General features: G+C 38.4%; 1 protein-coding gene across 1 annotated transcript; it reads left to right on the plus strand.

Moving 5' to 3' along the window:
- Positions 1-10809: 10809 nt before the first annotated feature.
- On the plus strand, positions 10810-12846 carry LOC110891514 (pentatricopeptide repeat-containing protein At4g21065). Its single transcript, XM_022139216.2, has one exon. It carries the CDS (start codon positions 10915-10917, stop codon positions 12691-12693), a length of 1779 nt encoding a protein of 592 aa, XP_021994908.1. The 5' UTR covers positions 10810-10914; the 3' UTR covers positions 12694-12846.
- Positions 12847-17384: the final 4538 nt, after the last annotated feature.

Genomic DNA, 17384 nt, shown 5'->3' on the forward strand with positions numbered 1-17384 from the left:
CTCCACTTACAACCACTTAAATCACTTTTTATAATTTAAAAACCCCTCTCTCAATATTTGGTGGATAGAATGTGAATGCTCTAAGTATGCTTATGTAACCCTATTATACATGGCGCACACCGAATGACATCAATGAAGAATCATGCATAATTTTTAAAATTCTAATAAGATTTGTGGTAAAGTTTACTCGGGAAGAAACTACACAGAATCATACATAATAATATTGAAACTATTCATAAAATCAAAAGAGTCGTGACATAACTAATTTAGTACTATAAGAAACAAAGAGTAAAGTGATGATATAAGAAACAAAGAGTTAAGTGATGATATAACTGATTTAGCAAGGGTCCGTTCATGTCAAAATCATCTAGTCTTCTTCACGGCACGATCCACTATGTCCGTCGGTAACACCAGGAACAACATGTTGGTGGTGTATAACATCACGAACAACATAGTGATGGTCCATGCCGTGTTGAGCAAGTAGTTGTCGCTGGCGTATAACATGAGCTCTTCCAAAGCCTTTCCCTCCAAGGCTCATAACAACATGTTCGTGCTCTCCTCGTCCTCGCCCTCTCCCATATCCATGTCCCGTCATCACCGGCTCACTTTCAACACAAACCGTGTCACGACCTTTGGCGGACTCTTTGATTCCACATTCTTCGACTAGATTGACCTTCTCGTACTCCTGTTTTTCAACCGAATTCACCGGCTTACTTTGATTTTCAAAAGATCTCGTACGCTTACTTTTAACTTGAACTTGAAGAAGAGGCCATTCTTCAATCGATAGGTTGATGCCGTCAAGCTTCTGATCTTCCATTATGCCGTCAAGCTTCTGATCTTACAATCTCAATGAGTTTACGTAATGTATGTTATTTGGATTTGATTTGAAAGAGATGTTAATTAAGCCTATATATATATGTGTAATATATGGTCGGTGATATAGGTGTTATTAAACCGATCTAACTTATCTGTAGTTTCAAAATTGGTAGTTAGATAATCAATTAATGATAAACTATCTGTTAATATATATCCCTAAGAATTTTTATTATTATTGTTATTATTAAGAAAGTTCAATTTAAACCGTTTTCCTCTTTGAAAACCATTTATTTGTTTTTAATGATAATTTTTTTTTTTTTTTTTTGATTAACTCCATATCATTCCACATGAAAAAGGGCAATTACAAAGCAATGGCAGGTAGTCGGGCAACAAGTTGCGCCGCCACCCCCTTTTGAATAGAAAAACCAATTCTACTAAATACAAAGTTTGAAACCTTTAGCGACGAAGAATTACTATTAACGACTTTTTGAACCCGATTCAAGAGTCGTACAGCGTCAGGAGCGAGACCACCAAAGGTATCAAACGCAAACGGGACAAACACATGTTGATTCTCCCGGCAAGCTTTGTCATGTTTTGCCACTTTGCTCGCCTCTGCCTTGAGCACCGCTTGCCCTACGACAAAGCCCTTGTCCTTGAGTCCGACAAGGGGGGAGACTCCAGTTAGATCTACACAAGCGTGTTTCCCCCTTCCCATCCAAACACAAGGATGTCCGCCGGGCGTAAAGTGGACCTCCCCTCTAAGGGGTCAGTAAGGAAATTTACTGGAGCCTCATTTTTGGCAGAGATCCCGGCCCGCTTAAGAACATCACATAACACATCTCTCACCCAATCATGCCGATATTTAAACCCTGGTAGCTCTTTACAGTGGATCGCGTGCTCGCCGAAAGAATCCAAACACGCTTTGCGGCATACCGGACATGGCTCGTCAACTGGGAACAAAGGAATCATCAGTCGGTATCTAAGGATAGCACGGTATTCCACAGCCGACATGTGTTGCCCCAAGCCTTCAATTGGTGTGACAGACAGAAAATCCTGAGCATGTGGGGCACGTAGACATTCAAACACAGCTCTTTGCCGAGGGGATAAAACAAACTTCTCTTCAAACCTCTTGACAATTTCTCCATATAAGGCATTCGCCAGGATTTTCTGGGATTTAGGAGGGGCGGTGTCTTTAATGTAGAAACCGCCAATATCAAGGTCGGGAAGAGAACTATGCAAAAGGTCCAACGCACTCTTGTAATCGGAGTCTAAAACATCCCCACCACATTCTCGGAGTATGTGGTCTTGTAAACCCCAAGATTGGGCCCTTGAAGCCACGAAAGCATATGAAGAGGCATCCTCGGCCGTACAAATCCCTAAGCCTCCAAACCGGGTCGGGAGAGAAGCCAACCTCCACTGGAGATCACCAAAAAAGGCACCCCCACAAACAACAATATCCTCTAATGCTCCCCGGAGGCCTTCATCAAAAACAGAGACAGCTCCCCTGACCAAAGAAGGTTGACACGTTCGAAGACCAAACAACAATTTAGCAACACTCATACAAGAACGAAGTAAGAGGAGCTCGCTCTGAGGGTCCCGTAGGCGTTTAAGGCACCTCATCAGCTCGACTGCACAGTTCGCTCTTTTAAGAGCCATACCACTAATAAACTCTGCATCACGACTAACGGCACCCCCCAGGAGTTTCACACCCAGCATCGGCCTCCCAATCCCCTGAGGGAATAAGCCCTCCTGAACCTTTACACCATTGCAGGTTGGCCAATAAATAATTGAGATGAGGATTATATTATACACTACTAGGTTATTTTCCCGTGTGTTACACGGGTTGAACAATCTAAACTATATAATAAATATTTCTTGTAAATGCAAACCAAAGATGAAGACGTTTATATACCAAATTGACATAAATGAGTTAATATAAAGATGATGCGTGTTACTATTATAAAATTCATCAAAGAAACATGTAATCTTTGAAAATGATACAAAAATAAATATATTAGTTATAATAATAATATGACAAACAGATTAAGGACCTAAGTACGAACAATCAAGTTATATATTTAATTTAATAATAATAATAATATGACAAAACAAATATTGAACTTAACTATGTATAAATTTCTAAAAATAAACTAATAGACAATAATTAAAATCCTCATAATAAATAAATAAGATATTTGAGTGTGTTCCCTTTTCATCAAACGAATTTTAAAATTTATGGTTAGATAATTTATTAAAAAAATATGCTTCGTTAATAAAGAATTATGAATTTTTTTCTAGAAGAGATTAAATTAAAATTAAACTAAATAATAATTATCTATAAGAGATTAAACTAAATAATTTAATAGGATGTAATTAATTAAAAGAGATTAATTAAACTAACTAATAATTATCTATAACACATGACCTAATATGATGACAAGTGTCCCGAAAATAGTTTCTTTTATTATATGTATAGATTATAAACCCGTGTATTACAATACATAAAAACGAAATAATCATATAATTTGTAAAAAAAAAAAAATCTTATAATTGATGTTATTTATTACCATATGACAGTGCATACAACTAACTTAAATTTATCATTAAAACCGACTATATTAATCAGTAACACTTGAAATCATTATAGCCTGTGCATTACACGGGCTGAATACAAAAAATTTGTAATGCACAAGTTGATGAGAAAAAAAAAGAAATTAATAATATTAAAATTTAAAGTTACTATTTCTTATGTTTTATAACTTCTCTATATTTATGCTACTTTATAAAATATTTCTTTATTTAGGATCATGAAAAAAGTTGGACAGGAAAAATTATGTGGGTGAAATATGTCAATAAATAATATGAGTCTTACATGGGGTGTTACAATTAAGAAAAGTGTTTGTTTGCACAAAGCTATTACACAAGTAGGTGTACCTAATAATCATTACACAATCTTACAATCTTTTGCTTATAGTTATTCAATACCCAATCCGCTTCTAAAACGATTGATGCTAGTTCCTTAGGAAACTTAACTGTTTTTATATCGTTAGTCAATGAAGTAATAAAATAGTTTTCATCAAATATATATAGAATTTGCTGCATATTTTCATTCAAAATATGCAAAAATACCATTATCACTATAAAGATAATATAAAAAACTCATAAACATATGTTTTTTTAAGATTTAATTCAAAGCAACTATTATTAATCATAAACATATGTTTTTTTTTTCAGGATTAACGGGGTCTAAATGAGGAAAAATGAACATCCAAGCTGAAAAATGGGTTTGACGGGTCAACACGGGACCTACAGCACAAGTTCTAGAAACTTGACTCCCTCGGGCCACGCGAGGGAGAACACTTGGTCTGGCGCGTGGCATGATAGGCACAAAGTCAATAAAAGTCAAATTTGACTCCCTCGCGCCACATGAGGGAGCAAAGTGGTTCTGGCGCTTGACGCGACAGCGTATGGCGGTGAATTTTGGGTTTAAAACCTAGTTTTGCATGGAAACTTTCCCCATTCTATTCCCAGCCGTCAGACACGAACCAAAAGGCGATTTTCTCAGTATTCTTCCATCTTTCAAGTTGTTCCTTCACGTTTGATCAATTCTCGATGACAACTGAAGCTGTGATGACTTCCATGTGCTGCTAAATGCTTGTGACTTCCGCCCGGATGAGAGATTGTTTCGTTTTACATTGAAACTTTGTTTTCAGATTCTTTTTAACTGGTAAATCTTGACCACTTGTGTTGAATTTGTGCAACGTTTATTATATTTGAAGAGGAAATTTCAAAGAATAGTAACCAAGTTTTAAAAGTGTTCTAATTAGGTCACTGGTGTCGTTTTTTTTATCCCAATTAGATAACTTAACATTCAAATCGAGTCATGTCTTTTTTTTCCATGTGTCAAGAAAAAAATGGAGCATAAGATGCTAGGGACGAATTATTTTAATATATGAAATTATATTTATTAAAAATAAAAACCATTTAATTACATTAAAAATTAAAAAAACAAGTTACAATCCACGTCATCACTCGACGTTAGCATCAAATAAAAGAGAAAAAAGAAACAAAAATCCACATCACCACGGTTACCTATGAAATGGATGAAAAAATACTTAATTTTAATGAAAAATGAATGTTGAGTGACCTGATTGGAACACTTTTGAAACTTGAGTGACCTAATTGGAACACTTTTAGAATTTGGTTACTATTCTACAAAGTTAACCCTATATTTGAATTGTTTGTCATTTATCAAGTGTATTGTCAATTTCCTTGCATTGCTAATGGGTTGGTAAATTGGTGGGTAATTGGTATAATTAAACGAGTTATTAGATGGTATGGTGATTAAAGATTATCCCTAATAATTAATCAAATTCATTAATCCCAAGTCCATGTCTATGTGGTGTTATGAATCTGTTAACGGGTTTTTGTGTTAAAACGAGCAATCAGGATTCCGGGTGGGGGTTTTTTTTCTTATATTGGTCACAACTTTCTTAATTAGTTTTCTTGTTTTTGAAATCAATTAATCAAACCCCCAAATTAGATTATTTAGTTTTTAGTTAAAGTCTTTTACACTAAGCACAAATTCCTCGTGAATATATTGGAATTGAGATATTCTCGGGATTATTTCCTCCATATCATTCCTTTTATTTAGCCCTTATATTTAGCAACTTTTTTTTTGCTTCCCTATTCTTGTATTTATTCCATTGCTTTGGTCTTGTATTGCATCAATAAAATATACAGAACCCTTACCATCGATTTCTTGATGGTATCAGAGCGGTACTAAACCTATCCCAACCAGCACCTCCTCGTCACGGCAGGAGACAAGAATGAAACCAACCCTAAAACCGAAGTCGGTTTGGATGCGAGTTCGCCTCTATACATCCATCCGTCTGACTACCCGAAACAACTCCATGTCAATGAGAACCTCACTGACAGCAACTACGGCGACTGGTCCCAGGAAATGCTCAACTTCCTCTTTGCCAAAAACAAAGTAGGACTCATTGACGGTACCCTGAAGAAACCCGACAAGACGGCCCCAGACTACATGGCCTGGATGCGAGCAGACGCCATGGTAAAGGGCTGGTTAACCGCGGCCATGGAGAAAGACATCAGAGGCAGTGTGAAGTATGCTAGTACCAGTGCTGAGATTTGGAATGATCTCATTGAGAGATTTGGGAAAGAAAGTGGCCCTAGGGCATATGAATTGAAACAGACGCTTGCTGGTGTGAAACAAGATGGTTCTTCTGTCTCTTCATACTACACACGACTCCGTAGCCTATGGGATGAAATACAATCTGTGTTACCCATTCCTCGGTGCTCCTGCAACGGTTGTACGTGTGAAGTTGGGAAGAAGTTGAGTGAACACTTTGAGAAAGAAAAGCTTTATCAGTTCTTGATGGGCTTGGACAGTGAATTTTCTGTCATAAAAACCCAAATCCTTGCTCTAAAACCCACACCAAATCTGGGAAGTGCCTACCATCTGGTTGCCGAGGATGAACGACAAAGAGCCATAACCGTAGAAAAAAGGACGGGACCTGAAGCCATCGCTCTCAAGGCCTACACACCTAACCGGCGTGACACAAATCGGAGGGATAAGGCTGCTTCCAAGGAACCGAAACATGGAGAAGTTGTTGAACACTGTGACATTTGCAATAAAGATGGGCACAACAAGAATGGATGTTTCAAGAAGATTGGGTACCCGGATTGGTGGCCGGGTAACAAAGGGAAACGAGAAGAAGCTAAAGCGAAGGCGTCATGCGTCGTGACCGATTCCAGCCCCATACCAGGTTTGACAAACAACCAGTACCAGATTCTTTTGAACCATTTTTCTGATGACTGTGATGGCACTAAAGACAACACCCCTCGTGTAGCCAATATGGCAGGTAAGTTTTATCGAAACGACAAATGGGTAGTGGACTCGGGCGCCACTGAACACATTACTCACAAAATTGAAATCCTTGAAAACAAAACAGTAAATAGAAAAGAGGAACCTGTCTACATTCCCAATGGGGAGGCCATACCTGTAAAGGGAAGGGGTGATTGCATCTTACAAGATGGGGTTAAAATAAAAGATGTTCTCTACGTTCCTAATTTTAATTGTAATCTTCTTTCGGTTGGTCGGTTAACTGACGACCTTCAGTGCTCCGTGACTTTTTTCCCTAACTTTTGTATTATGCAGAAGCTCAAAACGAGGGACTTGATTGGTGCGTTAAGCGGAATGGTGGTCTATACCGAATGGAGATGATTGACAATAAAAGACGAGTTATGATGACAACCGGAGACGTTTGGCATAAAAGGTTGGGTCATGCCTCTACTGAAAAACTCAATGGGATTGATTTTCTTGAACGTATTTCCTTTAATAAATTTTGTGACTCTTGTTCTAAGGCAAAACTTACTAGATGTCCTTTTCCAACTAGTATTTCAAAGACCAATGAATGTTTTGAATTATTGCACTGCGACATTTGGGGAAGGTATCGTACACCTTCTTTTACAGGAGCACGTTATTTCTTAACCTTGGTTGATGATTATAGTAGAAGTGTTTGGGTGTTCCTTTTAAAACATAAATATCAGGCGAGTGATAGTTTAAAATTTTTTTTGTAATATGGTTAAAACACAATTTGGGAAAATGATCAAGCGGATTAGGAGTGACAACGGGGGTGAGTTCACTTCGAATGACATGTCCTTGTTTTACAAGGAACAAGGAATATTACTTGAAACCACTTGCCCCCACACCCCTCAACAAAATGGGGTGGTGGAGCGGAAGCATAGACACTTACTCGAAATCGCTCGAGCCTTAAGGTTCGAAGCCAATCTTCCAAAAAGATTTTGGGGTGAGTGTGTGTTGACAGCCGCATACATCATCAACCGGCTTCCCTCTAAAGTAACCAACAACAAAACTCCCTATGAGTTTCTATACAATCAACAACCCGACTATGACCTTATGAGAGTTTTTGGTTGTCTCACATACTATTGGAACACCGATACAAAAGGAGACAAGCTCGAATTAAGGGGGAAGCCCGGCGTACTTCTAGGGTATCCACATGGTACGAAAGGATATAAAGTTCTTGACATCAAAACTGGAAAAATTATTGTCTCTAGAGACGTGAAGTTCTTTGAAGACAAATTCCCTTTTAGTGAACTTGAAAAGGAAAGGGATGAAGTAGATGTTTTTTAGTGGCCATACAAACCTTACTGTGAAGAAAACCAAGAGGGCCCAAATGAAGAAAATAAAAATGACATTGGGCCAAATGAAGAAGAGAGCCCACATGATGAACCAGACCCAATCTCACCCAACGAGGCCACTGTTGCGGATCAGAATAGTCAGGCCCACATCAATCCGCCCTTCGAAGCCCAAGCAGAAGGCCAGTCACCTGATCAGTCTAGGCCTGAATCGTCTAGGCCCAAGAGGAACCGTTCACAACCAGCTCGTTCCAATGATTACAATGTCAATCTCCCTCCATCGGTAGACCATGCCAATCCCGCATCCACTCAAGAATCCTCAACGGTACATCCTTTGTCCAACTTTGTTTCTTATTCAAAATTTTCTAAAACTCACAAAGCTTTTCTAGCGGCCATTGACTCCAATGATGAGCCAAGAAATTTTGGACAAGCTGTTCAGGATGACAGATGGAAGGAAGCCATGATAAAAGAAATTCAAGCCCTTGAAAAGAATGGTACGTGGACTCTTGAAGACCTACCAGAGGGAAAACGGACCATTGATTCAAAATGGGTTTATAAAGTCAAGTATAAGCCTAATGGAGAAGTGGAACGATACAAGGCGCGTCTCGTGGCCAAGGGTTTCACACAAATGGAAGGGGTGGACTACCATGACACCTTCGCTCCGGTTGCCAAAATTGTCACGGTTAGAACACTCCTTGCTATTGTGGTCAAAAAGGAATTGGATGATTCACCAACTTGACGTCAATAACGCCTTTCTTCATGGAGATCTTCATGAGGAGGTCTATATGAAGATACCACAGGGCTTTTCAAGGGAAGGAGAAACAAGGGTATGTAGATTGAGAAAGTCCCTCTATGGGTTAAAGCAAGCCTCCCGTAATTGGTACCAAAAGTTCACCGCCTTTCTTCTTACTCTCGGTTTTCAACAATCCAAGGCCGATCACTCCCTCTTCATTTTTAAAGAAGGAAATAGCTTCATGGCCGCCTTGATATATGTGGATGACGTTATTGTAGCAGGCAATAACCCTCAAAAGATCAGTGATACCAAAGATAAACTCAATAAAGAATTCAGCATCAAGGATTTGGGGAATCTAAAATACTTCCTCGGTATTAAAGTTGCTCGCACATCTGAAGGTATGGTTCTAAGTCAACGAAAATATACCTTAGACATACTGGAAGATTGTGGCTTTCAAGGATGCAGACCGAGCGCTTTTCCTATGGAGCAGAATCTGAAGTTGGAAAAGGATGGTGCCGAACCTAAAGTGGATGCCAGCCGTTACCGTCGTCTAGTGGGAAGATTATTGTACTTACAGGCTACGAGACCTGATATCGCTTACTCTGTTAATATTCTAAGCCAATTTGTTGCTGATCCAAGACAAAACCACCTTGATGCTGTATATCGGGTCTTGAGGTACTTAAAGGGCACGCCTGGACAAGGCATTCTTCTCCCCTGTGAAGGAGGATACAATCTCACGGCCTACAGTGACTCAGATTGGCTTGGATGTCCGTTCACTAGAAAATCGCGAACAGGGTACCTAGTTCTTCTTGGCGGCGCACCAATTTCCTGGAAAACCAAGAAACAGTCCGTGGTCTCACGCTCTTCCGCAGAAGCAGAATACCGTTCTATGGCAGCCACAGTCAGTGAAGTCCTATGGTTAAGATGGCTTTTAAGTGAATTGGATATCGCATCCAACGGACCAACTCCCCTTTTCTGTGACAATCAGACGGCCAGGCACATTGCCAACAATCCCGTTTTCCACGAAAGAACGAAACACGTTGAAATGGATTGTTATTTCGTTCGAGAACGGGTAGAGTCCAAGGAAGTTCAACCGATGGCCATTAACACAAAACTACAAATAGCCGATCTTCTCACCAAAGGATTAGGGACGCAGCAACTCAGATCATTACTTGACAAGCTGGGCGTTAAGGACCTACACGCTCCATCTTGAGGGGGAATATTGGAATTGAGATATTCTCGGGATTATTTCCTCCACATCATTCCTTTTATTTAGCCCTTATATTTAGCAACTTTTTTTTTTGCTTCCCTATTCTTGTATTTATTCCATTGCTTTGGTCTTGTATTGCATCAATAAAATATACAGAACCCTTACCATCGATTTCTTGAGAATACGATACCCTACCTACGCTATATACTTAGTTTAATTAGTTTTTTGCATGAACCTTACTACAGTCATCACCCCACCACCAAAATAAAATACTGACCTTTTACGACTTCCCACCACTAGGGGTGTAAACAAGCCCAGAGGCTCGAGAGCTACTCGTGATCGGCTCGGTTAAAAGCTCGAACGAGCCGAGCCTTAACGAGCCCGAGCCCGAGCTCGAGCCTGAAATAGAGCTCGTTTTGTTATCGAGCTCGAGCTCGAGCCTAAAATACAAAGCTTGTTTAGGCTCGCGAGTCTAAACGAGCCCATACAAAATTTAAATTTTTTTATATATAATATATTAATAATGATGATAACATTGATGAGCCGAGCTCGAGCCGAGCTTTGGCTCGTTTTAGCGATGTTGAAGTGAGCTCGAGCCGAGCTTTTAGCTCGTTTAAAGTTGTTCTCAAAATAGTTCGAGCCGAGTCGAGCCGAGCTCGAGCTTTGGGTTTTACTCGCGAGCCGAGCTCGAGCTCAAAGAAGTAGGCTCGAACCGAGCCGAGCTCGAGCTCGAGCTTCATAAAAACCAAACGAGCCGAGCTCGAGCCTGGTCGAGCTCGGACTCGGCTCGGCTCGTTTACACCCCTACCCACCACCATCGGTACAAACGCATGGATCCGAGACCACTATCAAACCCTCGGATCGACCCATAGAATCCACCGAGTTTGCCACCATCAGATTATTACCACAGAAGCTTAGCTAACGTTTGACTATTTTAATATTTTTGATAGTTAATTGATTTGAAGCAAACACAATGAACTTTTCACCCTCCAAAATCTTGGTCAACAAACGAGCTGCAGAACAACAATGCTTACATCTCCTCCAAGCCAGCAACACACTCATTAACCTCACCCAAATCCACGCACAAATCCTCAAATTAGGTCTGCAAAACAACCCACTAGTCCTCACCAAATTCACACAAACATCATCCGATCTCAATGTCATCAACTACGCTTCCTTATTCTTATTCAACCCAGATGCCAAAACCCATTTATATGACACGTTCCTTTACAACACTGTTATTAGAGCTTACACACAAACAAATACATACAGGGTCACTGCCGTTGATGTTTACAAAACCATGGTTAGAAATGATGTTGTTCCTAATAAGTTCACATACCCATTTGTTCTTAAGGCCTGTGCTGGTGTTGGGAGGTTGAAGTTAGGGGAATCGGTTCATGGGTCTGTTGTGAAGTATGGGTTTGATGGGGATGTACACGTGTTGAATACTATGGTTCATATGTATTGTTGTTGTGGTGGGGTGGAGAGCGCACGTGTGGTGTTCGATGAAATGCCTAAGTGGGATTCGGTTTCGTGGAGTGCGATGATTGGTGGGTATGCGAGAATGGGGATGGGTACGAGTGCGGTTGAGTTGTTTAGGGAGATGCAGGTTGCTGGGGTTAGACCAGATGAGGTGACTATGGTTTCGGTTTTGTCTGCTTGTAGTGATTTAGGTGCGTTAGAGGTTGGGAGATGGGTTGAAAGTTATATCGAAAGGGAGAAGATTACGAAAAGTGTGGAGCTTTGTAATGCTCTTATTGATATGTTTGCGAAATGCGGGGATGTGGATAAAGCGTTGAGATTGTTTGGAAGCTTGAATGAGAAAACTATTGTTTCGTGGACGTCTGTTATTGTTGGTATGGCGATGCATGGGCATGGTTTGGAAGCCGCTTTGTTGTTTGAGAAGATGATAGATTCCGGGGTTGCACCAGATGATGTTACGTTTATCGGGTTGCTTTCCGCTTGTAGTCATGCAGGGTTAGTCGATGAAGGTCTTAAGTACTTCGACTCCATGACTATGCAATTTAATATAACACCTAAAATCGAGCATTACGGATGCATGGTTGATCTGTTTAGCAGGGCTGGACTAGTTAAACAAGCACTAGAGTTTGTTAACAAAATGCCCATTGAACCAAACCCGATCATCTGGAGGACGTTAACCGCTGCTTGTCGGCTCCATGGAGAACTTAATCTTGGTGAAATCCTCACAAAACAATTGATTGAAAAGGAACCGTTGCACGAGTCTAATTATGTCTTACTGTCCAATATTTACGGGAAAATGTCGAATTGGGAAAAGAAGAACACGGTTAGAAACGTGATGGGCGAAAAGGGGATAAGAAAGATTCCGGGGAGTACCATGATTGAACTAGACAACAGGATATATGAGTTTGTTGCGGGTGATAGAACACATGAGTTATACAAAGAGATTCATGAGATGATTGATGAGATGAATAGAAAGATGAAGATGGCGGGATATGTTCCGACGACGTCAGAAGTGTTGCTTGATATCGGTCAAGAAGATAAAGAAGATGCTTTGAATAAACATAGTGAAAAATTGGCTATTGCTTTTGCCCTTTTAAAGACGCCACCCGGGACTCCCATACGAATTGTGAAGAACTTACGGGTTTGTGGGGATTGTCATTCTGCAACAAAGTTTGTGTCGAAGATTTATGAGCGTGAGATTATAGTACGGGATAGAAACCGCTTTCATCATTTTAGAGATGGGGTATGTTCATGTAATGACTTCTGGTGAGAGTTTGATGAAATTCAGCAACCATATTGTGTGCATTTAATTTTTCGGCTTAGAAGAGAAGCAAACACACATTAAAAGTGTATACACACTTGCTTTAAATCGAAAACATGTTATTACCCAATGAATTTCAAGTGTTACAGTAGGTTTCTTTTATATGTGACAGGTACTTACTGCATCATATTATCATCATATATTTATCTTTCAAACCCTTGCATCAACGAAAGAGACCTTTCTGAACAGAACCAGGATTTGTTCCGGTTATGTCCTAGAATCTACTCATCCACGGATCTAATGGTGACACATGAATCGGGTTTCTATACAAAACGTTAAGTCCACAGTCGATGTCATGGTTCAACATGAACAAAGTCAAAAGAAAAACAAAAACCCACTTCATAAATGATGAGATGACAAAATATGGGCATGTACAAGAGAAAATGAACCACTATTGAATGTGTTTTGATAAATAAATAAAAAAAAAACTTCTGAATAACCTGAAGTTTTTTTTATAAATTTTTATTTATAGGAAGAGTTTTTAAAATATATGTGTGTGCGTGTGTATACAAATCTACGATGAAACAAATTTTCCTTTTATTTCAAGGAAATATGCTTAACCAACTGAGCTTCGGTCATTCCCAAATCTCAAGTCAAAACTTACCCATTTGGCTTTAAAGCTTGGGATAAAGCAAAAAATATGCGTTGAACTCGAGAACAAGGCAATGAGTTAAATCAAATATTCTTGACGTATCTCAACACGTCAACTACGGTTCATTCTAGACATGATCAAAGATGACCAGATGATCTCGACATGAACATAAAACATAATATATCTATAAAACTAAAAACTTACCGAATTTTAATCCCTTATTCTCCTTTAATAAAAGAGCAACTTTCAAATTTTACTTAGCGTATGTTTGGTTAAGCTTTTTGAAACAACTTATTGGTTTTTTGGAAAAGTCAGTATGGATTGACTTTTTGAAAAAGTCCAATAAGTCAAAAAGTTGTTTCAAAAAGCTTAGCCAAACATGCCCTTATTTAGGAGTTTTTTTTCTAAAATAGTGTTGGTGGAAAAAATATTTACCAAATAGTGTCCTAAGAGCATTCTCATCCAAACCACCAAAATCTGTGTGGAGGGTTTTTAAAATATAAGAAGTATAAAAAGTGGTTGTGAGTGGAGGAGAGAGAAAATGTTACTGTTCATCTGTATATTTAGGGGAACACTGTTCACCCCCTATACTTTTTTAATATATATTGAAAGTGGTTGTGAGTGGAGGAGAGAGAAAATGTAATATATATTGAAAAGGAGAGAGAAAAAGTATTTGTTTTTAGTGGAAATATATTGATATAGGAGTTGTTTTTTAGTGGAATGTATGTATATTTTTAGTGGATTGGATGTGAATGCTCTAAGAAAAGTATTTACTAAAATAGTGTTTTGTGAATATTTAATTGTTTATCACTCCTAATCTCATTGGTGACTCCAATTCATTCAATAATTTATAAACCTATCTTTCTTTCTTTTTTCTTTTTTCTTTCTTTTTTTTCTTTTTTTTCTTTATTCGAGTAATTTTAGTTATGCAATATTTTATGTCGGTCTTTAAAAAAAGTTATGCCCTACTAAATTTAAGAGTTGAATGCTTGGTTGGTCCTTATGATTTTCAAAAATTGCAGACTTGGTCCCAATGGTTTACTAATTACACGCGTGGTCCCAAAACTTGTCAAAAATGCACTCGGTTGGTCCCCAACCCTAACATCAGTTAAATTTTTCAGTTAAGTCCATGTTAAATGACCAAAATACCCTTACTTATTAACAAAACCCACTACATCATCTTCATCACCATCATCATCTCCCACCCTCACAAAAACCCTACCCCCACACCTCACACCTGTAAATCTCCACTTCAACAATGTCTCCACTTCAACAATGTCTTCATCACCATCATCATCTCTCACCCTCTCTCCACCGCCACCACTCTCTGCTTCAGTGCGTCTCTTCCACCACCTAGGGTTTAATTTTTTCATCTGATTCACAATTTTACCACCACGAATCCTCTCAATTTCTTCTGATATCTCCCTCTTTCATCCAATTCACACCACTGGATCCACCAATTGCTTCAATTTCGCTCCGATTACACCTCAGGATCTGATTCCGGCCGAGCGTTTTCATTCTCCGAGGAGAATGATCGATTACTGTCCTCAATTTCCTCTTCTTCGTCGGAAATGATGACGGAGATGATAAAGTCATGTTAATCGATCTGAATTGCAGTAGTGTTTGTGATTATAATAGTTTTGGATGTTTATCACCTTTATCTAGGTTTTGGATGGGCGTTTTGAACAGTTACGATGTTTGGAGCCGTCCTCTATGGATGAACGCCCCGTGTGCGGTTGCTCCGACAGATGTCAAATTTGGTAAGTATGACTCACTGAACCAGTTAGAGGTTTAGGTTGATTGTTTAGTGATATTTTGATTTTTTCTTCATTTTTGTGGATGATTACTGTTGTGATTAGAAAATAAGTATGATAATTAGGTCATTAGATATGGAACCATGAAAGGATGAGATATTTTGTTACATTATGATAACTGTAGTATTAAAAAAATTATTATGAATTTATGATCTAGTTTTAGTAAAGAAGACGTGTTCATTGAAAACATCATTTCAATTGAGTTGGCAGATAAAAGGTTGATTGGGTCGATTTGAAAGAGGGATGTGAGCTCGGAGACTTTACGATGGACGGCGTATTGGAGGTGGAGAGGAGTGTTCAGTGGTGGAGGAGGGAAGGTGGTTGTGGTGGGTGTTCGGCGGTGGTGAAGGTGAGATGGTGGTGGGTGTTCGGTGGTGGTGCAGGAGAGATGGTGGTGGTGGTTTAGGGTAGAAGAAGAAGGAGGCATGAGATATATTGTTTTTTATATATTTTTATTTCTTTTAATTGTTCTAAGGGTGATATAGTCAATTCACACATAGTTAACTGAGAAATTTAACTGAGGTTAGAGTTGGGGACCAACCGAGTGCATTTTTGACAAGTTTTGGGACCACGCGTGTAATTAGTAAACCACTAGGACCAAGTCTGAAATTTTTGCAAACCACGAGGACCAACCAAGCATTTAACTCTAAATTTAACAAATATAGTATTTAAAAAAAAAAAACTAAATATTTTGCTAACGAATTTTCAAAATATGGTAATTTACTCAAATCAATAACAACTTTTCAAGATGACAAGAACGAACATACACAACGATCAATATTTTATGGTTTAACTACTACAAAAAATATTTAAAATATTAAGGCCACATTTTTTTAAAAATATTTTGTAACCGTAACCCACAAGAAAACTAATGTATTTAGTGTTCAAACACAAGAAATTGTAACTGAATTTGAATCTAATTCTTACCTCATTTGTTGCTATTTTAAAAATAAAAATAACATACTTTTTTAATTCATTTTTTTAAATGACTTTTTTTTATTAATTATAAAATCACAAAGGTATAACTGAAATGATTTTAATCACACGTTCAAAAACAATTCTTCAAAATAAGTATTTTTTTCAAAGTAAGTTTTGTAAAAAAAAAAAAAAAGTTTTATTTAGGATTCATGAAAAAATATAGTTATATGATAATTTATGATTAAATCAAATATTATTTAAGGGAATTGAAGTTATCTAATAAGATTATGAGTGAGAAATACATAAAATATATTTAAAACACTATTTTGGTAAATACTTTTCATACAACACCATTTTGGTAAATACTTTTTCTACCCACACCATTTTAGAAAAAAAAAAAACTCCTTATTTAGTTATTTTATAGAGTTAATTATAATTTGTCCCTATGTGGATTTCCTCATATTCCTTAATGACACCCTCCTTTCCAAATCTTGTCTAACGGCACACTCACGTTACCAAACTTAACACACTGCCCCTATTCTGTTAGCTGAGTGTGCGTTAATCATTACTTAAAAGGATAAAATGGTAAGTTCACATCCCAAACTTCTCAACCACTCTTCACACTTCTACCTTATCTTCTTCACTCTCTGACACCCTCTCATCTATCATCTTCACTTTCACACACACATACACCAGTGATTGAAGACTATGCCGGATCGTGCGTCACCATTGCTTCATCACCACGATCACCTCCATTTCACGCAGTCGGGAATGGGGACAATGTGTTAAGTTTGGTAATCTGAGCGTGACATTAGGCAAGATTTAAAAGAAATGTGTCATTAAGCAATCTGGACCAAACCAAAACCAGAGCGACAACTTGTAAGACCATGTGTAGTGGTTAACACCCCACCCTTGGGCGTTTTGCGGCACGTGGCAGCTCAGTCAACAATGAGGCATTATGGGGCGTTTTCTAAAATGGGTGTAGTGTGGATGTGGGCATTGTGGGGCATTATGTTTGTAATAAAATTAAATAAAAAAATATCCAAAAAATCTGATTGGTTTTACAAAAAAAGAAAATGAAGGTGATTTGACACAAGAAAAGGGGCTGGGCGTGGAATATAGCACGCCGGAACTGATTTTGAGCAAAAACACGCCCACGAGGTGGAGGTGATGACGTGGTCGGGCGTGTTTGAAGGAAAAACGTCTAAGTACGCATGGTGTAAGTAACTATTTTATACATTTCATTGATTATAACTTGGTCATCTATCGGACCACGTGGATTTATGACTTATCCAAAAAAAAGTTTTGACCGGCGG

This window comes from Helianthus annuus, chromosome 11 (genome assembly GCF_002127325.2).
Source record: "Helianthus annuus cultivar XRQ/B chromosome 11, HanXRQr2.0-SUNRISE, whole genome shotgun sequence".
Classification (NCBI taxonomy): domain Eukaryota; kingdom Viridiplantae; phylum Streptophyta; class Magnoliopsida; order Asterales; family Asteraceae; genus Helianthus; species Helianthus annuus.